We start from the raw sequence: 25411 nt of genomic DNA on the forward strand, positions 1-25411 counted from the left end.
AAAAAAAACACAGGTATGTGTACTATCATGTGCTCATGTGTGTTGTGTGTGTGTGTGTGTGGGGGGGGGGGGAACTCGGCTTTCGTCCGATGTAAGAGAAAAGGACGGACACACACCAAGGAACAAAAATGGTTGGGAACCACTGCAATATGGAATGGTGCAGTGTATAAAATAATCAGAATATCCCTCATCCCAATCGCTCACACTCAACTTGACTTGCAGGTTTCTATCATATTGCAGAGCTTATTGTACCATTGTTAGCGTCCACATTGTGTTGTTTTACAGTGAACCGTTCCACAGGCACACCGCCGGGTAAGGCCTCTGCGGCCAACCCTCTTTCCAGACTGCTCCACATTTGTCCATTAGCTCGCTCTCTACATTCGGTAATTTCTCCCTCCCGTGTTCCCTCGACTTGAGTTCTTCTGATGCACCTCCTAAAATAAATACAAATACAAAATTAAAGAGAGGCTTTAGACAACGACAGGTGTCTGCAAGTGGTGTAACAACAGCTTTGGGTGTGAGATAACCGCGTGATTTCTTTCTACGTCCGAGCATAGACATGGTAACGCCCCGCCTGCCTCTGATTGGCCTACCGACACTGCCCGTCTTGCCTGTCCTCCGAGATGCAAGGGTACTCCGTGGTGGGAAATAATACAAGTACAAGAGAATGGCAACACGCGACAGTAACTTCTAACTTTATTTTTTGTAGAAGAGGCAAACTAATATTGTTTGTGCCGTTTGCTTTGATTGAATAATTGATTGAACAACTATGATTTGATTTGGCTGTGTTCTAAATTAAAGTGTTAGTGTTGAACTAATACTAAAAAGATATTTATTTCCCACAACGGAGTAACCTTGTAGCCTCCGTCCCATCCCATGCTTACTTATCTGCAAAAAGAAAACCTTGCGGCAGACATTTGTAGTTTTTACTTGAGTATTTAGTAATGTGAGGACTTTTTCCACCACTGGAGACCCACAGACAGACAGTGGATGAGTGACTTCATGAAATGGAGCAAACGAATGCCCTTGTTGGACTAGATAGTAGATTCATACATCTATATACCGGATTTGCATGCCATCAATGCATTGAAAGGTTCAAAATTCAATGCAGCATGAGACATTCTGTAGGCTGCATTCTGCATTGATCACGGCTACTGTTTTGACAGCGGGGACGCGCGTTATCAGAGTCTGTAGGCTACTGTAGGTCCATAGACGCGTCTACTGGAGCACTGAATGCACCTGACAGCGCGTTGCGTGTTCGAGTCCCGCTCATGGCGACCTTTGCTGCCACGTCTCTCCCCTTCTCTCTCTCCCTATTTCACTGTAACTATCAATAAAAGCACAAAAGCCAAAAAAACTAGTGGTGAAGTGGTCTTTTAAACGTTATTTAACTCTTGTTTATTTATTTTGTCCCTTTCAATGCATTGGTGGCATTCGAAACGGGTGGAATGAACGATGAGGAGGCCATTGCACCCAACAGATAGGTTGAATATGAGATGCGTGCTTTCTTATGACTGGGGCCTTTGCATGCTGCATCAATCTGTTCTAGTGAGACGCCGGAATGTCAGCATATGTGATGTGCTGTAGGAGAGTAGAGAGAATTTGCCCTGGGAGAGAGAGAGCGCTGTCAGGTTGACCACGAAAACCACTTAGTTCCTTCTCTCGCTAATGGTTTTTCTTTTTTTAGAGAGAAGGGCAAAAAAAAGCATCGAGTTGGATCTTAAAAGGTTCACGGTGTCCGGATAGTTGTCAAATAGAGGATGAGACAAAGTCTACCTTTAGATTTTAATGGTTTCTTAAGTAAGTTAAGATTTCAGAACTAGGAGCAAACTAGTTATTTACCATAAAATTGTTCCCATACTGAAATAAAACTGCATACTGCTGTTGAATCACATCGCGTCGATGTAATAATTTCCTTCTCACAAAGCAGAGGACGCATTGACGAAAGCCGATTATAGTGGGTTGCCATCGTTGGCAGAGTTCTACATTGATTCCTGTGAAATATCTCTAACTTAAATGAGGCATGCAGGGAATCAACTGCATTCCGTGCTCTATCATAGTTAGGCATGCATCTTTCTCTGGTCATGGAAACCCTCTTTTGCATGCTGTGATCCACGCGCACGCACACACACACGCACACGCACAAATTACACTTTCACAGTTGAATCAACACACAAAATGTTGTATAAGAGTCCTCATCGCCCTGAAGACATACTGTACTGTACCTTGCAAGATGAAGGACTATGTCCAGATAAAGGTCTCTGTGGGGGGTGGAAAGGGATCCACTTAGATTAGATGGATTGATTTATATTGCCATATAGTATGCAGTAGTAAAGGTATACCAATGGCTGTGTCACTAATCAATCAAGCTTCCTATTGATCCTTTAGCAGCCCTTAACATTCTATAGGGATGTTATGCATGCTTTACGTTTTCTTAAAAAATGCCCTCACACACCAAATACAAAACCAAAATGACAAAGTCTATATACTTGTTTGGTCCCCCCCCTCTTCTGTTTGCCTGATTGATCTCTTAAGTTTTAACCCATTTTGAGCGGGAACCCCTTTTATAATTGTCACGGTCCGCTCCTCGGACCGTGAACTTTGACTGTCCTTATTTAGATTTTGGACTATAATATGTATTTCTGTCATTTATATGTATTTGCTCATGTATTCTGACTGTTTCTCTTTGGTTTTCTGTTACTCTGTTGTTGCCTTAGTTTTGTACCTGCCTTTTGCCCTTGTATGGAAGTTCCTGAGTTTTATTAATAAAACTCAGGAACTTCCATACAAGGGCAAAAGGCAGGTAAAACTCTGGAAACATAATACAAGAACTCACGCAACAGGGAACTACGAACCAACAAGAACACAATGCAAACACAGGACTTAAATACACACAGGATAACAGGGCACAGGTGGAACCAAAATACAATCAACACTAGGATAGGCTGGGGGACTAAAAGGACACAGGTGGAAACAAATTACAAGGGAGGATAGACAAGGTAACTAACAGTAACTAGGAAGACAGGAAACACTAGGAACAATACTACAAAATAAGATACACAAAACTAAGGCAACAACAGAGTAACAGAAAACCAAAACCAAAGAGAAACAGTCAGAATACATGAGCAAATACATATAAATGACAGAAATACATAGTCCAAAATCTAAATAAGGACAGTCAAAGTTCACGGTCCGACGAGCGGACCGTGACAATAATTTAGCTATTGAAAAATAGCAGATCTACAAGCTCATAGCTATGAACTTGTAGGTCTGCTATTTATTTTTTTAATCGTTCAAATGTGCCTCAAATCTTTTCCGAAAACTGTCATGATTTTAGAAAACCTTTTGTATTTATTTCGACGTCAGGCTCTGAATGGGTTGAAGTGTATATCTGTTCAGTGCTGTGCTCACCTTCTTGTTTTTTGTCTTGTCCGGCTGCTGTGCCGTCCTACGCTCTGTGCTCTTGTCCACTCTGTGCCCCGTGGTAGTACTAACCTTAGGTGTTCTCGGCATGTCTGTGTGGCGCTGCGCGCGCACAGAGCGAGCCGCCTTGCTAGTCTTGGCAGGTGCACAGTACATCTCCAGTCGCCGCAGCTCACAGCTTTGGAAGCAGCACTCGTCCACAATGCCGCGGTTATGTGACCGCCGTGCATTGGGGCCATATCCTGTAGGTTTACCTGCAGGGGGGACAAGAGAAAAGGTGTGTGGAATTATTAATCGTGGCAGTGTCATTATATCATTATTGCTGCAAAGACATTTGGTTGGTAGTGGTGATGCATAGCAGGGATCTGTGTCACAAATTCACTCTGGGACTGTCACGTCCTGTCCTAGGACATACCACGCCTGGACCGCCGTCCCTACCTTTGCCCCCCTGTTGCCTCCCTTCCCCTTAGTGGAAGATTTAAGACACATTTGACTTCAAGTCATGATGCAGAGAAACCCTTTGGTGGAAGTACCTTAGGGTCATAATAAAAGATTTATCCAAAGAGACGAGCTGCATCACCCTTCATTTATGAAATATACATGTTTTTCAAAATGGCCGCCGACAATAACCCACTATTACACCATACCCCATATATTTGCTTCTGTTAGAGCTATAACAATAATATTGGTGTCAAAGTGTATATTTTTAGGGTCAAGGAATCCAATTAAATAGGTTTCAAGACTAAAAAACCCAATAGTTTTCTCATTACCATGACAACAGGGTAAAATATGCAAATTTCATTCAAAAAAATACGTTTTAACAGGGTAACTGTTAAACTAAAACACTAAAACCCACTAAAACTTTCATTTAGTTTCCTCTTTGGCATGGAAGTACCTTAGGGTCATAGGAAAAGATTTATCCAAAGAGACAAGCTGCATCACCTTTCATTTCTGAAATATACACGTTTTTCAAAATGGCTGCCACCATTTACAGCAATACAGCATAGCCCGTATCTTTGCTTCTGTTAGAGCTAAAATAATAATATATAAATATTTATGTCAAAGTGTACCTTTTTGGGGTCAAGGAATCCAATAAAATCAATTTTAAGTCTAACAACCCCAAAGGTTTTCTCGTTACCATGACAATAGGTGTAAAATTTGCAAATGTAATTAAGAAAATACGTTTGAACAGTGTAAGTTTCCACCCCCTCACCCCCTAAAACTTAGGGTCATAGGAAAGACATTATCCAAAGAGTCAAATAACATCACTCTTCATTTCTGAAATACATGTGTTTTAAAAAATGGCCGCCGCCATATACAGCATAGCCCATAACTTTGTTTCTGTTAGAGCAGAGTAACATTGCAAAGAAATTATTCAAAGAGACAAATAAGATCACTCTTCATTTCTGAAATGTATGCCTTTAAAAAAATGTCTGCCGCCATTTACAGCAATACAACATAGCTCATATCATTCTGTTAGAGCTATAATATTGGTTTCAACAAAGGAATTCATTGAGTAGTTTTCAATGCAAAAAATACAAAATCACTAATTACCATGACAGTGGGTGGACAAATATGCAAATGTCATTCAAAAAAATACATTTTAACAGGGTAACTTTACACCCTCCCACGCTTTTATTTACTTTTACCTTTGGTATGGAAGTACCTTATAGGGCAATAAGAAAGTTAAAGCTATAATGGTAAACTTCAAAGTGTACATAGGGTCAATACCCTGACAATGGGGTTGCAAATCCTATTCACATAATGTATACGAGACAAGTATCTGCAGAGAGCCATGTATAGCTGCCTCTGCATGCAGCATTTTCAAGGTGCCTTACATGGGGCCCTGTATGAGGCACCTGTTGTGGGGGATTCCGTAGTCTTACTGCACATGTGGGCAATGACAGACACTTGGGAGTGGCGTGATTGGGAGGAACGATCTCCCTGATCTGAACCCGAGTGGTGGCTTGTTATTGGACATCTGTGCTAATCATGGGCTGACCATAACAGTTATGGTCAGTATATGTTATCCCGGGAGACTCGGGCAGTTGCAGGCCTGACGGGAAGCAGCCAGTTAGGCAACTCCACAGTGGCAAAGCCCCAGAGGTTGGTGAGATCCGTTGAGAAATGCTGAAGGCTCTGGGTGTTGAGGGGATTGGACACTTGACACATCTTTTCAACATAGGGACAGATAGGGTGAGAAGTTCAGTCACACAAGAGAGACTCAGAGTAGAGTCGATGCTTATTCGCCTGGAAAGGAGCCAGCTTAGGTGGTTCGGGCATCTGGTTAGGATGCCTTTTGGGTGTCTCCCTATAGGGAGGTCCTCGATGCACGTCCCACTGGGAGGAGATCCATTCATTCACAACCATTCATTGGCCTTGGAACACTTGTAAGTTACTAATGTTGCTCTGGAGAGGGAAGTCTGTAGCTCTCTGGTGGGCTGTTGCCCCTGTGACCAGACTACGGATAAGCGGTTGAAGATGGATGGATGGATCGTTTCAATATTGCATGGAAGTCTGGTACTGTGCCTAAAGAGTGGCAGACTGGTGTAGTTGTGCCATTCTTTAAGAAAGGGGACCAGAGGTTGTGTGCCAATTTTAGACGTATCTCATTGCTCAGTCTCCCTGACAAAGTTTACACCAAGGTACTGGAAAGGAGGGTCTGGCCGATAGTCAAACCTCAGATTCAAGAGGAGCAAGGTGGATTCTGTCCTTGTCGTGTAATAACTGACCAGCTCTTCACTCTTGCACATATCCTGGAAAAGGCCTGGGAGTATGTTACCCGGTCTACATGTGTTTTGTGGATGCAGGGTGCAGAAATATGGGGCGAGGGGGTCCTTGTTGAGGGCCATTCAATATCTGTACACCCAAAGCGAGAGCTGTGTCCGTGTGTTGGGCAGTAAGTCAGATTCTTTTGTGGTGGGGGTTGGCCTCCACCAAGGCTGCGCATTGTCACCTATCCTGTTTGTGATATTCATGGACAGGATCTCGAGACGCAGTCGTGGAGGAGAGGGTATAGGCCTACGCTTCGGGGAGCTAAGGGTTGCTTCACTGCTTTTTGCAGATTATGTGGTCCTGATGGCACCTTCGGTCCGAGACCTTCAACTCTCACTGAATTAGTTTGTTGTCGAGTGTTTGGTGGCCATAGGAAGAGGATCAGCATCTTCAAATCTGAGGCCATGGTACTCAGTAGGAAACCGCTGTATTGTGCAACGCTGGACGAAATTTTATGTCACCTTGTTGAGACTTATTTGATTAAGTACATGTGCATATTTTACCACAATTGTGATGGTAATGAGAAAAACATTGTTTTTTTGAGCGGCACTCCTATAGGCCTATGCACAGCTTTGTGTGTACGTGTGTATGTATGAGCACGGAATGTGCTCAGCTGATTGGCTGATGATGTATGATCATGAGTTGATATTGATAGTTGATATGGGCTATGCTGTATTGCTGTAAATGGTGGCAGCCATTTTGAAAAACGTGTATATTTCAGAAATGAAAGGTGATGCAGCTTGTCTCTTTGGATAAATCTTTTACTATGACCCTAAGGTACTTCCATGCCGAAAAGGAAACTAAATTAAAGTTTTAGTGGGTGTAAAGGTAGCCTACCCTGTTAAAACGTATTTTTTCAAATGAGATTTGCATATTTTACCCCTGTTGTCATGGTAAGGAGAAAACTATTGGGTTTTTTATTCTTGAAATCTATTTAATTGGATTCCTTGACCCTAAAAATGTATACTTTGACACCAATATTATTATTATAGCACTAACCAAAGCAAAGATATGGGGTCTGGTGTAATAGTGCCAGTGGTTCATTGTCGGCGGCCATTTTGAAAAACATGTATATTTCAGTAATGAAGGGTGATGCAGCTCGTCTCTTTGGATAAATCTTTTCCTATGACCCTAAGGTACTTCCATGCCAAAGGGAAAACTAAATTAAGGTTTTAGCACTAGAGGGGGTGTAAAGTTAAGTTACCCTGTTAAAATGCTTATTTTCGAATTAAATTAGCATATTTTACCCCTGTTGTCATGGTAACGAGAAAATGATTGGTTTTTTGCCTTGAAATCTATATATTTGGATTACTTGGCCCCAAAAATGTATACTTTGACATGCAGCTTGTCTCTTTGGATAAATCTTTTCCTATGACCCTAAGGTACTTCCATGCCAAAGGGAAAACTAAATTAAGGTTTTAGCACTAGAGGGGGTGTAAAGTTAAGTTACCCTGTTAAAATGCTTATTTTCGAATTAAATTAGCATATTTTACCCCTGTTGTCATGGTAACGAGAAAATGATTGGTTTTTTGCCTTGAAATCTATATATTTGGATTACTTGGCCCCAAAAATGTATACTTTGACATGCAGCTTGTCTCTTTGGATAAATCTTTTCCTATGACCCTAAGGTACTTCCATGCCAAAGAGGAAACTAAATGAAAGTTTTAGTGGGTGAGGGGGGTAAAGTTACCCTGTTAAAACATATTTTTTCGAATGAAATTATCATATTTTACCCCTGTTGTCATGGTAAAGAGAAAACTATTGGGTTTTGTATTCTTGAAATCTATTTAATTGGATTCCTTGACCCTAAAAATGTATACTTTAACACCAATATTATTATTATAGCTCTAACAGAAGCAAAGATACGGGCTATGCTGTATTGCTGTAAATGGTGGCGGCCATTTTGAAAAACGTGTATATTTCAGAAATGAAAGGTGATGCAGCTTGTCTCTTTGGATAAATCTTTTCCTATGACCCTAAGGTACTTCCATGCCAAAGGAGTTCTCTTTATCATGACTTGAAGTTAACGCCGAAAATTTCGGCCTTCCACTACCTGGCTGATTGTGACACTGTGTCCACCTGCGCTTCTAAGCTGAAGAGACTTTTGTTAATGAGCATGGAGGTATATTAGGGACTCTTTGTTATTGGTTAGGTTGCTCTATTATAACACGACTGTATGTTATGTATGCCCTGGGAGGGTTTCTAAGTTACAAATAAAAGTGCTTGAGTGCAAGTCTTTGTTGCCTAGATTTCTGCATACGGGTCCAAATACTGAGGTGTTCCTGACAGGGACTTATCTAAGGCCTCTTTTAGACGGCGACCATCTCCATATAACACGTCAAAGTCCCGTTGCGTTCTCATTTTTTCTTACCCTTTACACGAGAACGCACACTTTATGATATGATGTGCTATTATGCTATACTGTCGCTAGGTGGCGATAACGGGCTGCCAAATAGACAGGTCACCCACGTACAAGAAGAAGAAACCTTCACGCAAGCCTGCGCAACACGGCTCTGGGCGCGCCACGGGATGGTATATATTTTATAATACATTAGGCTACATAAACGCTGCTGCCGCGGCTGCCGTCTATCACAAGGCTTTTTATTTACATCATGGTTTTACATTCAACATCGCTGATGAGCAGCACTTTGTAGGCGAGGAGGGAGGCTTGTTCAGGAACTCCATTATATCATAATGATATGGCTCTGCATCAATGTAATAAACATATGCGCTGTGAGCCAACATGAGCCATGATGTCATAAGTTTTGCGGATTCACCGTTTTGCCTGTTTATATGGAGACCATAGGAAACGGTGTTCTGAATGATTTCCACTCTGGAAGGCGGTTTCACTTCGATGCGTTTTCACCTCCTGAGAACACCGTTCTCGTCTAAATGACAGCGCTAAACGGTACTTTATTTTGCCGTTTTTTATGAACACCATCCTCGTGTAAATAGCACCTAAGTTTGTCAAGAATGTATACAGCCAAACAGGCCAGTTACAAAATTCCATAAACTTGACCCCCCACCCCCCGGTCGGCACAAGAATGAATCAGAATTCTATAACAAATGGTGGCTAGCATCCAGACCACAGGGCCTGTAATAGTGGAGTGCTAACGGGCCAGGTCATGGGCCTGATTACTCCGATATATGGACAGCCTTAATGACATGGATTTCTTCGGTGTAAATTTTACAGTGTATCACATTGCACAGCATGGACCCTTTTTGGCAGTCAGTCTCCTGTAAAAAGGGAGTCGTATAGTCACCCCAAAGTTGCGAATATCACGTTCGGCCATTTTTCGCCGGGGTATCTTTTACCCCGAGGCCAAACCACAGGCCCTGTGGGTCTAATCAACCTGCAGAGAAAAGCAGGCAGCCCAGTCCTTCAGACCACACCTCCAGTTGGGCTACGCTCCACTCTTCATTCACATTTTCATTTGGCGAAGAACTGAGAGCTCTTATGGATGTTGAAGATGGAGGCATGATGCAGCGTTCTCAATTCTCATGCCAGGAAACAGAAGTGAAGAGAGGTAAACAGAGGTTTAAAGGTCGGCAGAGGTATATTATACAGAGGGCTACAGTGGAAAATGGATTACGGTGATAATAGTTGCTGGACTGGTGAAAAGTCGATGCCTTGCCATTTTGCTTGGGCACGAGTCACGACATTGAGTTTCAAGTTGCAATGACACCAATAGGCAGCTTCTTTCACATGCCCACAGCTTTCAATTCCACCCCCCCCCTCTCCCCCCCAAAAATAAATAAATAAAAATAAAATAAAAATAAAAACACCTTCTTTCAGTGGCCTTTATAAAAAACTCCTTCTCTCCATTTACAATTCCCTGCTCACCTTGGGCAATATAGCCCTGATGGGCTTTTCCCTGTTACCAAATGAAATAATAATAATTTAATATGGCATTTACAAGGAGGAAATGCCTTTCCCCCTCAGAGTTAATAGCTCTTGGCTCGGAAGGCTGCCGGTGCTGACAAAGTGCATTAACTTCTGCGCTCTCTCTGCCTTGTCCTGACAATGTTGTTTTGGAAGGAGAAGCTAGCTTTCATTCAGAAACAGAAGCATCTTTTCTCCATGGAGCTCCCGACACCCCAAGACACAGTGGAAGTTGATGGAGGCATGAATGAGAATACAAAAAAACCCCACACATAATGTATCTTCTGCACATGCGATTGGATATGACTCTAACTATATGGGTTGGATGCATAGTATACCCATAATGCAATGGGAATTTATAAAGGGCTCATGCTTCTGAGAAATGACAAGTTCAATTAAAACAAAATATTTCTAGACGAGTAAAACAAAAGCCAAACCCCCCCCCCGCCAAAACAGGGAATTTTGGAATATATTTGCACACATAATTTAACGTTAATGCTTTGGCTCCGGTATTGCTTCAGGGGGTTCCAGGGGGTTCGCAGCTAAATAATTGATAGTTTAGGAAAGAACCAAATCATTTGTAACCAAATCATCCCCACTCGAGAGTAGGGATGAAACCTGATAACAAGCTTATTGAGTTCCCGGTATCAATAAGCTTTGGGGTTGCCAAGCCTGTTATCGAGCATATAGCGGCCCATGTGACGTCCTGTTAAACAATCAAGACAAGAGGCGATCAAGAAATAAATCTAATCACCCACGCTGGCACAAACATGTCAGTCTAAAAGTGTATTGATGCCTGCCAACCAGCACTGCCCGGGTAAACATAATGATGCTTTAGTAAGTGATGGTACACACATTAACCAGTTAACAGTTTCTTCAATATTAGTTTCCAAAAGTAAAAAGGTTAATTGCCTTCTGTTAGAAAAGTGCTGAATTTTAAAGCCCTAGTAAAAGATACTGGTTCTGTTCAGAATTTGTCGTCTCGCATCTTTCCACAAAATAGAATATGCTCGATAGTGGGCTCGATAAGAACCCAGCTCGATAAGCCTGATCGGTAAGGCTCGTTATCAATAAAAATCACACCAGTGTGAAGTGAGTGGTGCAACTCCGTGTGGGGGTGGGGGGCGGAGGTTCCAGACCCACAGCAACGCACCCAGGGTGCCGGCCTGATTCTGGTGAGCCACCCCGCGTCCGAAACGGTTGAGAAATGACAGTGTTACCGTGTGGGGATCCCTCTACTGTACTGGCACACCCAAAATCACCATATATACAGTTAATATGTGCATGTGTGTTAGGTTGCGCACAGGTGGTGAAAAACAACCATGCTGTTTTCGTGCTCAGCACCCACCCAGCCAGCCACCCACACACATAGCTCCGTAAGGGAGTGGTTGCACCAGTCAAAAATGAACAAGCTCCATCCCTATCTGAGTGTACAAATAAAAGTTGGTCCCATACATTAAACAGGATCTCACAGTGTAGATTGTGGTTGCAGTGATAGGAATTATTTCAAATGGGGGTCCATGGCCTAATACATATCAAACTGGGGGTCCTAAAATCCTAAAGAAAACTGCACTAGCTCACATCTGTCACATTGTGTGACTATCTATCCTATCGATTGTCATGTACCCGATGTCTACCAAGACATGCTCCAGAGCCCATTGTGACTAGGATTATATAATAGCCACTGCAAGCCACGTGTAGCACTTTGGCCTGTTTTCCAATTCCACAAAATAAAGCCTTACAAATTAACTTCCGCTATTGTTCTCAAAATAACTCGCAACCCCGCTGCACAAACAGCTGGACAGGAGAGAAAAATCAGCTGGCACGACCCTGTGGCATGTGGAATAATCAGCTGGGGCAGGTTGGGGAAAACATGCATAAGAATAATCAGTCGGAATGGGGTTTGGAGGGTTTAAACGCAGCATTTCCAGTGATAGCAGCCGTAATCCCTCATAAACAAAAGGGTTTTTCCCCCCCTGACTGTAAAACAAATCAACAATCTATCCCTGACAGATGCACGCGCCTCAGCTCTCCAAGCCAAGCTATGACAAGTAGGAGGGAAGCGACCATTGTTTAAAGATGGAGTGGTGTGGCTAAAACATGATCATCAGGTATTATTTTTATACATATGGAGGAAGATTTTTTTCAAAATGTTGTTTTTATGTGTTGATAGGCAGTTCATTGGAGCGTCATGTCACATGTACCATTGAAGGCAGGAAGTCAAGCATGGAAGAAAGTGCTGAAGGCACTCTGCGCATGTTTCTGACACGGCGTCTCTGCCCAAGGGACGTCACTCATGCGACTCCTCCATGTCTCTCGATGTCACTCAAGTGACTATTGGCCAATCACAGTGAGTCTTTTTTTCCGGGACTTATGTTACGCACGCTTCCGCTCATGCTTCCCAAGGAATCTCGGGAAAATTGTGCCTTCAATCTTGACACGCGCCCCAGAGCCAGAAAAGGCGTCCACCTTTTTTTGAGTGGTGCTCCTTACGGAGCTATGTGTGTGAGTGGGTGGCTGGGTGCGTTTGAGCACGAAAAAAGCATGGTTGTTTATCACCACCTAACACACACACAAACACACACACACACACACACACACATATTAACTGTATATATGGTGATTTCGGGTGTGCCAGTACAGTACAGTGACAGTACATTAGAGGGTACAGTATAGGGACCCCACACGGTAACACTGTCATTTCTCAACCGTTTCGGACGCGGGGAGGCTCGCCCAAATCGGGCCGGCACCCTGGGTGCGTTCCTGTGGGTCTGGAGCCTCCCCCCCCCCGGGCACCCCCACACGGAGTTGCACCACTCACTTCACACAGGTGTGATTTTATGTCTATGGCACCCATTTATTGTTGTATGATAAAGGGTGATATTGTGATGTCACTATATCACAGTTTTTTTTCAGCCTCCAGGAAGAAACCCTAAATACAAAGGGAAGACATCATTGCACAGAACAACCACAGATGAAGTACTGTCACCTCATAAACACCTCAAAAAATCGGCACTCCATCTTTAAGTACATGGTATTCCTGCCATATATATATATATAGTCAGGTTTGCCCATTCACTAGGGCATTTATTGAACATAAATTCAGATCAGAAATTAACTTTTCTTTCTTTCTTTCTTTCTTTCTTTCAGGGGAATGCAGTCAAAGGTAAGGTTTCAACATAAATTCATTTCCAGGATAATAAGGAGGATCTTCGTCGCTGGACGTCACAGGTGAGTTTTTGGATTACTTTCACAGAGGATTCGGGTAAGTACTCCTGCAAGGGATTCCAGAGGCGAGTATATGAGGTAGGTACAGGGTTAGCTTAGGCCTAGCATAGCTCTTAGCTTAGGTCTTCCTTCCACCAGGATGGATATCAACGGGTCAACTCAAACAGGCGGATAAAGGTCAATAAATGCCCTCAGAACGATGTTTCAGAAAGATAAGCATTTCTACTCAGCCTGTACTCGAGTATTTGTACTCTTTCGTCGAAGGCTGTGTATTGGGGCCGTGTTTCTACTCCTTTTCCATATCCGTGTACTCTGGTTGCTTTCTTTCCATTTCCATAAGCCGATAGTCACTTCATAATATCCGGTCTAATGCACGCGCCTGTCGGCCAAGGAGCGCGTGCCCGGTATACTGCCTGCGAGTGAGATACAGAGAGAATGGGGTGGGAGCTATCTTTGGGAGAGCTTTTGTTCTGTTTTGTTTTGTTTTGTTTTGTCCTGTCTGTGTGTATGGTTGTACTGTACTGTATTGTTTTGTGAACTGTATTGTACAATGTATCTGTGTTGAGGACCCCCTCTAAAATGAGAAGCGACATCTCAAGGGGCTTATCCTTTCAATAAAGGTATATAATAATAATAGAATGCGCTTGTCAGTATAGGGATTTCATAATATAACATAGAATGGTATTTGGATCTGTTAGTGAGGCAGAGAGTTCTCCCTTTTATACTGCTGTGCTCAGGTGCTGATGAGCGCAGGTGCGTCGAGTTGTCTGAGCTGATGATGAGGTATGTATCTGCTGTCAATCACCTGGCCCAAAGGGTGGCGTCCTATTGTTGCTCTCTGCCTCCCTCTCTCTCCAGAGTGGTGCTTGCATGTTGGGTAATTAACCAGTGAGACACCACAATTCTTTTATATATATATATATATATATATATATATATATATATAATATATATATACATACATACTAATAATATATATAAAACAACAGGTCTGGGAATGCCCATATATATATATATGTCTGGGAATGCCCATATATATATATATATATATATATATATATATATATATATATATACATACATACTAATAATATATATAAAACAACAGGTCTGGGAATGCCCATATATATATATATGTCTGGGAATGCCCATATATATATATATATATATATATATATATATATATATATATATATATATATATATATATATATATATATATATATATGGGCATTCCCAGACCTGTTGTTTTTGGTCGAAGTCACTTCTTGGTATATGCTTACTTAATATACTATATATACGTAATCATGAAGAAGGGGTAGGCTAGTGTTCCATCCGTTTCCTTTTGAATACTTTGAACTCTGTATCACCAGCCATCCCCGTCATAAAACAAACATGCAGTCTGGCCTTTTTGTTTTTAGAAACTACTCCGTTTAATGCGGCTATGCGGTCAAGCAGGGGCCACCGCTACGTCTAAAAACTGAGGTTTCTTCCTCTGATGGACAAAACCCACATAGCAGTCAATCCTCTGAGGAACACTATAGAAAAGTGATAGCTGGATTCCCCCATTCCAAAGTGGCACAGCAAGGACCTGACTTTTTTACCGCTTGGTCGTGGTCAATAAAAACCAGTGAATTCTTGGAGCCAGTGCATACTCTGCCTGCAAAGTGTCAGGCAGTTTATGGCTGGACTGGGACTCCGAAAGCTGCTATAGAACTGGAAACTAACTCTTTATCACTGGTACCACAAAGGGTTTATGGCAAAGCTCAGTTCCCCTCACATTTTCAGCTGAGGTGAGGTCCATCTTCTTTAGTGACATAATTAAAATCCAGTATGAAAGTGTATTCGGAGGTTTTATGAGACAGTCCGAACTCCCAAGTCCCAGAAGGGAGAATATGCCAGACAGGCCCAGCACATCAACTGTAAATCAGAAAACAAGCACTTGGCAAACTTTGAACAAATGCAAGCCGACACTATATCCTTATTTTCACTTTGCACTTTGTGCACTAACACAAATGGATTAAGGCCAGTGCATGGAGTTGAAAGTGCTGTCTTGGTCGGCAGGTGTCCTCAAATCCCTCGTGTCTTGACTTCAACTAATGTACAGATCAAAATCTGGACGACGCCTTCATGTCCTTTTCATGAGATGCCTCTTTGTTCCTCGGAGCGGTAATTCAGAGACGGGTCAGAGTTTTACAGTACAGTCGGGCCTCAATGGGAAAACGACACCTTTTTCTGAGTGATGGGGAGGACACAGGAGGGCTTTCTTCAGGGCTCAGTTGCCTTCCGCTGTGTGTGCGTTCACACAGCGGAAGGTTGTGTGAACACACACACAAGGAGTTCACACTAGTTCACACTAGGGAGGAGGAGGAGGAGGGCTACACTGATCATCCTGTAATCCACATAATCCCCTGCAGCACCGGGGCAAGCCCTAGCTGTGTGTGCGCGCACACACACACACACACACACACACACACACACACACACACACACACACACACACACACACACACACACACACACACACACACACACACACACACACACACACACACACACACACACACACACACACACACACACACACACACACACACACACACACACACATGCCTGCGTGCTTGTATGTTCAATGTTTGTGATGCTTTGTTTATACCTACTACAACGCCCACAGCTGCTTTCAATAAAAATCACAGAGACAAGCAGTGTTGAGGGGAAAGTCTCATCAATTTCTCCCCCTTTACTCTTCTCCTCTGGCAACTAAAACCAAATTATGCTCACCCAAAAAGGCCTATTCATACTCCAGTTTGGGTGAGCGGTGAGTCACTTATCACCACGGCATGACGTCATGTTGTAGTTTTCCCAACAACCGCGGTGGTCACTTTAACGCCTAAAACTGGAGTATGAATAGACCTAAAATGTAATACAATTCGAGTCATCCAAAATTGACAGCTCTCAAATTCTAAATATTCGCCTTTACATTTAAACACCACCACACCCGACAACGCATGGTTGTAAAGTCCCATAAATAAAGTATGTATTATGATCCTAGCCGTTATGGTAAGGCTATCGCCTATACAATAATACACCTATGGTTTGGGTAAACTAATTTCTGCATGCAGGAAGTTGTTCATCTCTGCTAACAGGACATCTCTGACGAGCAAAATAATTGATGGCTAACGGTTTTTTGGACTATGCCCTTCATTACACAATATCGAATGAGACAACTAAAGAGGCCATTGGCTTGGGATCGGTATTATTTTTCTTTGTGTGTGTGTGTGTGTGTTTATTTTCAGCTTTTTGGTGCATCAATCGCTGGGCAAGCACTCAAATTTAAACCTTGAGACCAACAATCTCAACTTTCTTCTGCAGGAACTAAATGTTACTTTAGTATAATGACATTACTGAAGTTAGACATCTGCCAGGAGACACCCTGCTCACACAGGGAATGTCTACCTCCATATCCCACACAGATCAACCCTCCAGTTATGCTGTCTGCTGCTAAAGTTTTACAAAGATAACTCAGGATTTCTAGGTCAGCCTAATAATTGGGAGAAACCGACCACGGTAGAGAATCGATTGATTGATCGATCCTTTCTTTCTTTCTGAAGCATGCACTGCTAGTTTAATTATCTTCAAAGTAAATAAAGGATTTCCGCCGACTACTATTTCACATTCCTGTCAGGGTAATGAAATCCAAAGTCATGAAATGCAAGTGCAGCTACTTTAGCAGTGACGTACATTAGGTGGAATGGCAACGCCGCGCTCACTCTGCACCACATGGGCTCCGATGTCACTGCAAGCCTCTCCCAGGAGTCCAGAACAGTGGTGGAAAACGTTTTTACTTAAAAGACCACTTCACCACTTTTCAACTTCTTAAAATTGGTCGTCACTTATGTTCATGATAAAATGCCTCCTGGGAGGGCTGTGGGCAGGTCAGAAACCTGTCCACCAATGACATCATCATTAGGCTTAACAAAAAAAAAGAAAAAAAAGAATTGACATGTTATTGATATTATCGTGAGAACGATGGCTTCCATTATCACATTGCAACTTTTCAGGAATAGAAAGCCTGCGGTGTCTATAGCTCTGATTCCCTATCGATGATTTCACTGGTGAACGGGTTTCTGAACTGCCCACAGCCCTCCTATGAGAGACGCAGGCCAATTATATGAAGATAGGTTCAAATGTGGTGAAGTGGTCCTTTAAGTAAAAGTATCAATACTGCAACATAGAAATACTCCGTTATAACTAAGTAATAGTCCGGAATTCAACATTTACTTGAGTAAAAGTGCAAAATTATTGGCTTCAAAAAGTGCTTAAAGTACCAAAAGTACTCATTGTGCAGAATGTCCCAATTAAAGTTGTCAAATGTATAATAATCTTTTGAAAATAGCATATCTACAGTACAAGCTCACAATCATCGCAACGCATTGTGAACTTGTAGATGAGCTATTTTCAAATGGCCGAAATGTATATAGGGCTGAAGTGAGTAATGTATGTTTTCTAATAATAATCGCAATCTATAAAAAACACTCAAATACATCGCATGGATGCTCCTGGGACGTATCCTCAGTGATGTATCCCAAGGTCATCGGGGTTTCGGGTCTCCCAACATCATACCCCTCTCAGGTGACCCAGCCGGGGTTGATCAAGTCCCGACTTACGACCCAGTAGCTACCCTCGATCAGTCCCATTAGGGAAAACCCAGGGCCACACAATCCGTTCCTCCTAAACTATACTCTGCCGGGACTGGGAGGCACTATTCCGGCCGCGTCCCTCCACGCGCCGGAGAAGTAAACTAAGTACTGGTAACTAAAGTTTTCAAATAAACGTAAAGGAGTAAAAGTACAACATTTGGGTCCGAAATGTAGTGGAGTAGAGGTAAAAGTATTGGAAATTGGAAATACTCGAGTAACGTACAAATACCGCAAACTTGTCCTCACGTACAGTACTTAAGACGAGTAAATGTACTTTCCGCCACTGCCCATGCAGCCAGGACACAACACATCATCGGTCAGAGAGGGCCTGCCAAGTGCAACATCATGACCAGACCAAGAGGGGAAGAGTTCAGGGCAGCTAGGTTGGCCCAGCTGTCACACTACTGGCTTCTACAGAATGATGACACAACCCATATGTGTCATATTTTCCACTGCACAGCATATTTTCCACTGCACAGCACCCTGTTGTACATACCATACAATTATCTGTTGAGAAACACACACACACACACACACACACACACACACACACACACACACACACACACACACACACACACACACACAAGAATGTGGCATCGATGGCGATCGGACAGCTCACTGACTGCTCAGACTAAAATAAAGCAATGAAAGTCAATTGTTTCTCAGAAAACCACAAACTCAATCGATAAATCCTGCGCAAGGAGGAGTTACGAGCTGCTCTGGCCTCGGTTCAGTCGTTTTCTCGTGAGATGACAACTATATGGACAACAGCGAGCGCTGCGCTAGCTCCAGCAGCCTGACTGTGAGAAACATTCACAAAAAAGATTGAACAAAAAAGGCACCATCAGTAGCCGACACATCATCAGCGTCTCTCGCAACACCCTCGCACCTCATCAGAACCTTTGCACATGTTTAAGATTTCATCAGCGTTAAAGTATGTCTGCTTCTGTTCCGCGAGTCCCCCGGAGCCAAATGTGAAACATGAAGACGGAATAAGGTAGAAAAATGGTACTGAAAACAAAACCATGGGCCAAAATCAATTGCTTTTGTTTTGAGACTGCAACAGTAGATTCCGTGTTACATGTAATGCAATCAGTGACTGAGAAAGAGCATCATTGAGAATTCGCCATTAATCTTGATGGTGCCAGAAACCATATGTCTTAGAATCTATCCTACTATAAATGCGAACATACTGCATACAGTATACATACAGTATGGGCCCGTGTGTCCTTTGCGTATATCGCCGGACCGATTCAGTGTAAACTTGCTGCACGTATCGCTGAGGGAGCGTGGTGTCCTGCAGCGTCGAGTCGGTCGGATAGGTGGTCGTCCAGAATCTTTCTTGACATGCATCGTTCCCAAGTCTAGTATCCTATCATTAAAATACCTAATGGATGGGGGTGGGTGAACCACTGTGGCCCGTCAAATGCACACAGGTGTGCACACAAATACACACAGGTGTCAGATGCACATATAGCTCGGGCAAATGCACACACATGGAGTCAGATGCACATCATGGACACCATTGGCCTATAGCTCTGCTTCATGTGTGTGCCCGCTGCACCAATATAAATGGTATGGTATACAATAGAACGCCCGGCGAGACATTGGGGATCCTGTACCTCTGTATGATATAGTTATAGTGTGTACTGCACCGGGTACTTTGACAACGGATACAACGTGACAACAAGTACAAATATAGCTGCAAGCAGCGATAAGACAGGGCCAAGACAAAAAGTTGGAGACTATGGAGATGACGTCACTTTTTTCGTTTAGCTGATTCGCTGAAGGGATTGTTTGTCAGCGCTATATAGTCCAGCAGCCAACCATGCATTAGCGGGGGTCCATACTCCGCACAAATTAATGCAAATGCAATTTCAAGGGGGAGTGGTTAACACTGTCATTTGTCAGGAGTGTCATATAGGTCATACAATCATAATTGGGAGATCTAAATGTCAGAGGTGCTTTGACGAATCACTGTGACCTTCAGTTCTTGACTGTTTCCCAATTTCTTGTAAAGCGACTGACGCACAGAACTGCAAAAGGTGCGACGGTAGAAGAAAAGACGGTAGAAGAACAATAAGGGCTTTATAATGGCAATAATAATTGTCAATGGGCCATTGATTGTAATATCTAAATGTGGTCCAGTGATAACAGGTACAGCACTCTGTACTCCAACAGTGGGTACAGCGAGTACTCTCTGACAACAGGTAGGGTATATTGCAGAACCGGGTGCGGGGCATCATGGCATGCACTCCCAATCTGCGTCGTTCCCGACTTGCATCATTCCCGAATTGTGTGGTCCACGGGTAGTAGGTCACTATATTTCACATTCTAATTCCAATAATTAGCAAGTACACACATGCTACCAGCTCAGTGGCCATGTGGTTTGACTGTCTGCCCTGAGATTCGGGTTCGGGTCCCCGTCAAAGTCATACCAAAATATATATACCCTCGCGCTACAGAAACAGGAGATAGGCTCCTGCATGTGGCTTGGCAAATTACTGCCTACCACATGTAGATGTTTGGTTATCCTGGCTGGGACAGGGCCAATATTCATGACCCTGGTACATCAACCATGCTGAATGTCCCCAAATGAGGCTTCACGCTGGAGCCGGAAGCTGCTAATACAGCAGACTTGTTGGTGAGTTTTTAACTCATCTCACACATATCTGACAGAACCATGTACTGTATAGGCTACTAGAATACAATTGCAACGTCCAAGAAACATGGCTCTACACCGCAAGAGTGTGAAAATGCAAAAGTTGCAGCCAGGGTGGTAATGAGTAGTTTATTCTCCTCTCTGACAGAGAGAGAGAGAGAGAGAGAGATCAGGGTACAAGTCTGCTGGAGGAACACATTGCACCTAACCTCAGTAGCTCCATATATCTGGGCTGGCTTCAGTAACCTTAATGGAAAATAGGAGATTTAAATCCTGGATTCTTAATGGAGGGTTTTTCTTTGGTTAGCTTTCGCTTTTCTAGTGGAAAAAAAGAAAATCACTGCAACATTGACCCCCACCCCCTCTCCATTCCTAGAGATCGTCAGCCAAATTCCACTTAAGCCCCATTCCCATGGGTAGAGCTGTGATTTGCCATGAGTACAATATTCATACTGCTTGCTTAACATCAATGTAGGCCTATACGCTTTCAGAACCTTTGACAAGATGTACACTACACACAGTCATGCTATTTCTACAAAACCTGGGCATCAAGCCATATTACTCTATTTACAGTCTGCATTGAAGACAGATATGTTAAGGGATATCAGCTCTTCTCTGATAAGAAAAGATAAAGTGAAGAAATGCAAGGAATGGAATGAGGGAGGGGCGGGGGTTAGAAGATTTAACACTTATATGATATGAAAGTCAAGACAAGTAGAGAAGGAAAAAAAAGGTTCTGCTTTTTTATTTATGAGGTAGAGGTGCACATTAGAGCGGTGGTGGTGGTGGTGGTGCATGGGACAGATACAAACATACAGCTTTATGAATAAATAAAAGGTGCACTTCACTTACTGAAATAAAAGCCTCTGTCTCCACACACAAACTGCAGCGTGTCCACTAGCTCCGCCCCGCACAAGGTCTCCGGCCCCGCCCCTGTTGTCGTCGGAGCGAGCGTTAGCACGCACAGCAGTATTGAAAGGGTGTGGGTACAGGAGATACAGCACATCGCACACTGCGCACACGCACGCGCGCACACACACACACACACACACACACACACACACACACACACACACACACACACACACACAGAGAGAGAGAGAGAGAGAGAGAGAGACAGACAGACAGACAGAACATAGAAGAACACAGCATAAGTAAGGGAACTTAATATAGATATTGAATTGCCCTGGCTTCCGAGTCGCAGGTGCAACCGGTTGAACAATCAGTGTCATCCATTCCTCATCAGTCAGTCACTAGTCAGAGTAGGGAATAGAGATTAAACACAAAAAGTGGAAACACCTGCATTTACAGCTATAGGCTATGTTTACAGGGATATGTAGACTATAAATGTAGGCTACTATAGCCTATAAATAGTATTAAGTACAGAGCTACTTAACTGTAGCCTATCTATCAAGACTATAAACCAGATGATTTTTATGCTCCTGTCCTGCGTAGAATCAATGGGCCGGGCGCAAACGGAACATGCATGTGCGCTCCAAAAATACAAAAGTATAGCCTATATATACTTTGTATTATAGTTTTGTTTTCTCGCGGCGTCTCTTCCCATGTTTGTCAAATTATGTCCTATTCTGCATTAACTTAGCCTATACTAAACAATAATATCAAACTAAGGCGGGTTTAAGTTTTATTTATATTATACGTATTTTGATGCATTTTTTACTCAATGCAAAATGTGGCACGGCAAAGCTCAAAAAATTAAGGAAAAGAAAAAGCGTTGCAAAAAGACGACTAATTTATGAGCCAGCTAGGGTTCCAATCCAGCCTATCCAAAAAGTGAGATGGAAAACGGCTCCCGGGCCAAACCCAGTAGAGGAAGCTAAGTGGGCCAAATATACATAATAAAGAGAATAAACAGAGGACATGATCCATCTACATCACAGCTCCAACCACACGGTCGGTCCGTATTATGGCCAAAGAGTACCCCTGTTAGACTTAAAGCTCTCTCCCTAACACGAGGCATATGTTAGATTTTTTTAGCACCCAATATATGCACACTCAGCAGAAATACTTTCAAAGTTCAGAAGTACAGTAGAGGCTTTATGATGAAAAAGGCACCGGGCAGAGCGCACGCTGGTGGAAGACTCATGGAAGCCTATCCATGCAGGGAGAGAAACTCATGCACGAGACATGTTACGATTTTCATTAAATGAATTAAAGCAAACGGGGACCGTCTCTCATTCATATAAAAACATGCAGCTGCAGCCATGCACTGTCTATAGCCAAATGTGCATGACAACTTAAAACGAATATTAACAAATGCACATTTAATTTACATGCAAAGTTTGCAAACGTATAACTGCAGGATCACACATAACCTATACACATTTGCTTTTTTTTATTGCTCGTTTAGACTAGATAAGGATGCTCTGTGCAAACACTGAGCAAGTGAATATCCAAGGTGATAATCTATTGTCAAAGGAAATCAGGTAAAGTTACCTTGAAGACATCACATAAATGCCACTGAAAGAAATGAGCGCTAGACATCCCCACGTCGGGTCTCCGCACGACAAAGCCCAGCAAAAATGAACTTGTTTGAAGTCATTAAAAACAGAGAGAAAGAGGATGAGATGCAGGCAATGTCACATCTCAATATTCCGACTTTGTTCCATTGCGCAGGCTCGTTTTGGAGAAGTGAGATTTAGCGAACAGGAGACGGATTTAGGGAGAAAATCCCTCACATTTATCTACATTACACAGACATTTTCAACAGGAAACAGCTGGGACGGAATTTGCCTCCTACTCGTCCTAAGTTATTCATTAAGGATTTTGGGCACATATTCAAATAACGTCATTTCTCTTTTTCTAAGAGCGGGATTGAATTTTGATCTCTTTAAGACTTGGTTAGTAGTTCAAATCAAGATAGAACAAGAGGCACCGCGCCACCCGCGCAGCTCAAAGTATATTTTAGGTGCTGAAAGCTCAGAAACGTGAAGTAATAGAGGTTCGGAATTATGATTATGACTGCTGTCCCTATACCGCGACTGCTTGTGCGTAATGTGGGTGCCTCGCAGTCCACAGGCATGCAGCTCGAATATGAAAAGTGTGACTTCACATCATTTTAATCATTGTTAGAATTGAACTCAAAATGACCATATTGCTATGACATTTTCTTTAAACAAATGCAAATTGGCAAAATTTGACAACTTGGAAAAAATATATTCAAAGGTCTTTTACAACCGGGAATTCCATTTCTGACACATGGGTGACTATGTGATTTTCCTTAGTGCTCATCATGTTTGAGCCATGCACTTTTAGTTCTGGAGTCTGGACTGTTGCTCACTCAAATGTCTTACTGAGCACTGCTCAGCTCGCACTCATTAATCACAAATGTGCCATTGCCACATAGCCTATAAATGTGATTCTGTGAAGTTGTCGAGAGTCGAGTGTTTTTCACAATTATTGGAAAACAGATCGGGCAGACGGACCATCGCCTCGTACCAGGGCTTAAGGAGAGTTGAGGGTATATCATCACTGATCCAATCATTAAACGGGAGATCAGTGCTGACCCAATCATAAAGCAGGACATACGCATATCCGGCTTGCTTGGACAGAAGTGCATCATCATAATCAAGGTTACATCCATCCAAAGGACTATCAGACAAAATATACATGCAGCAGCATGTTGAAAATAAAAGCACAGAAAACAGGTTGAAACCGTCTATGGTTAAAACACGTGATGCAAGCCCCCCATACATACACTACACTGACCACTAAATATAGATTGCATGGGCTAATTGACACCAATAAGAGACTTGTAAAACACTGCACATCCCGTGTAAAACATGAAAGATCTTGGCTCAATTGTGATTACATTACAAAACCCCTTTTAAGGGGTCAGTCATGCCTTTATAACATATAGGCCTATACACCTTACACAACCGGGTGAATTGAAATGACTGCAGAACTGCCATGATCTCAATGTGTGTGTATAGGCTATAGATTTGAATATCTGCGGTGGTATATAAGTGATGCCAGTTCAGCTGCATGTAGGTGGAAGGTGGAACATATACACTCACACTGCTGCACGTCTCCGTTGGCACTCCCTAGTGAATTGCGTCATATAGCAAGAAGCCGCTGGTACATGGAATATGATGATGCTCTTCTGATTAAAGGGACAAAGCTGCTTTCGAAACCAGATGACCTTGTTCGCATCAGACCGGTCGGACACAGTCGGTCACTGAAGGAGGCCTCTCTGAAGGGAGCTGTATTCGTCCTCCGAGCTCCTCCGATGAAAAATATTGCATCCTTCCTTTGCCCCCCCCCCCCCCCGCTGATTATTACAGATTACAAGAACAAGCTGCCGTATATCAATCACAAAATGTTGCTATGTGTTTGACTGATGTGACACAATTGATTATCCCCCCCCCCCCCCCAAACTCTCTCTGGCCTTTGGTGACACTGATTACAGATGACAAGAACTAGCAAATGTATCAGCGTTTTATCACAAAGTTCCCTTTTATCACTATTGCTGTGGTCTGGTCTGGCAGTATTGACTGACTGGTCCGGGAGCCTGCTGTCTGATGCAGTACATATACATCTGCTGATGCAGTATAGTAGGCAGAGGCTGACCTTCCCTCATTCACCCCTCTAATGTCCACCACTCAGACCCGACCTGCTGCCAGCTCGCCTCTCTGACCATTCACTCTTTTGTTGTAAGACTCTTGCTCCCTCCCTCCCTCCACCCCCCCCGTCTCCCCCCCCCCCCCGTCTCCCCTT

General features: G+C 43.0%; 1 protein-coding gene across 2 annotated transcripts; it reads right to left on the reverse strand.

Annotated features, from left to right (window-relative positions):
* Window positions 1-49: 49 nt before the first annotated feature.
* igf1 (insulin-like growth factor 1) lies at window positions 50-23558 on the reverse strand. Of its 2 annotated transcripts, none has more exons than XM_083757481.1 (5): window positions 23132-23558; window positions 21527-21686; window positions 3496-3677; window positions 2226-2261; window positions 50-434 (listed from the first exon to the last, which is right to left on the reverse strand). In XM_083757481.1, the coding sequence occupies exons 1-5, from the start codon at window positions 23177-23179 to the stop codon at window positions 375-377; spliced, it is 486 nt and encodes a 161-aa protein (XP_083613607.1). In that variant the 5' UTR covers window positions 23180-23558; the 3' UTR covers window positions 50-374. The 2 variants fall into 2 exon arrangements, with proteins under 2 accessions (XP_083613607.1, XP_083613606.1); XM_083757480.1 differs by having other exon boundaries at window positions 3412-3677; window positions 23132-23551.
* Between the last annotated feature and the right edge of the window lie 1853 nt (window positions 23559-25411).

This window comes from Protomyctophum parallelum (genome assembly GCF_964188405.1).
Source record: "Protomyctophum parallelum genome assembly, chromosome: 22".
NCBI classification, from domain to species: domain Eukaryota; kingdom Metazoa; phylum Chordata; class Actinopteri; order Myctophiformes; family Myctophidae; genus Protomyctophum; species Protomyctophum parallelum.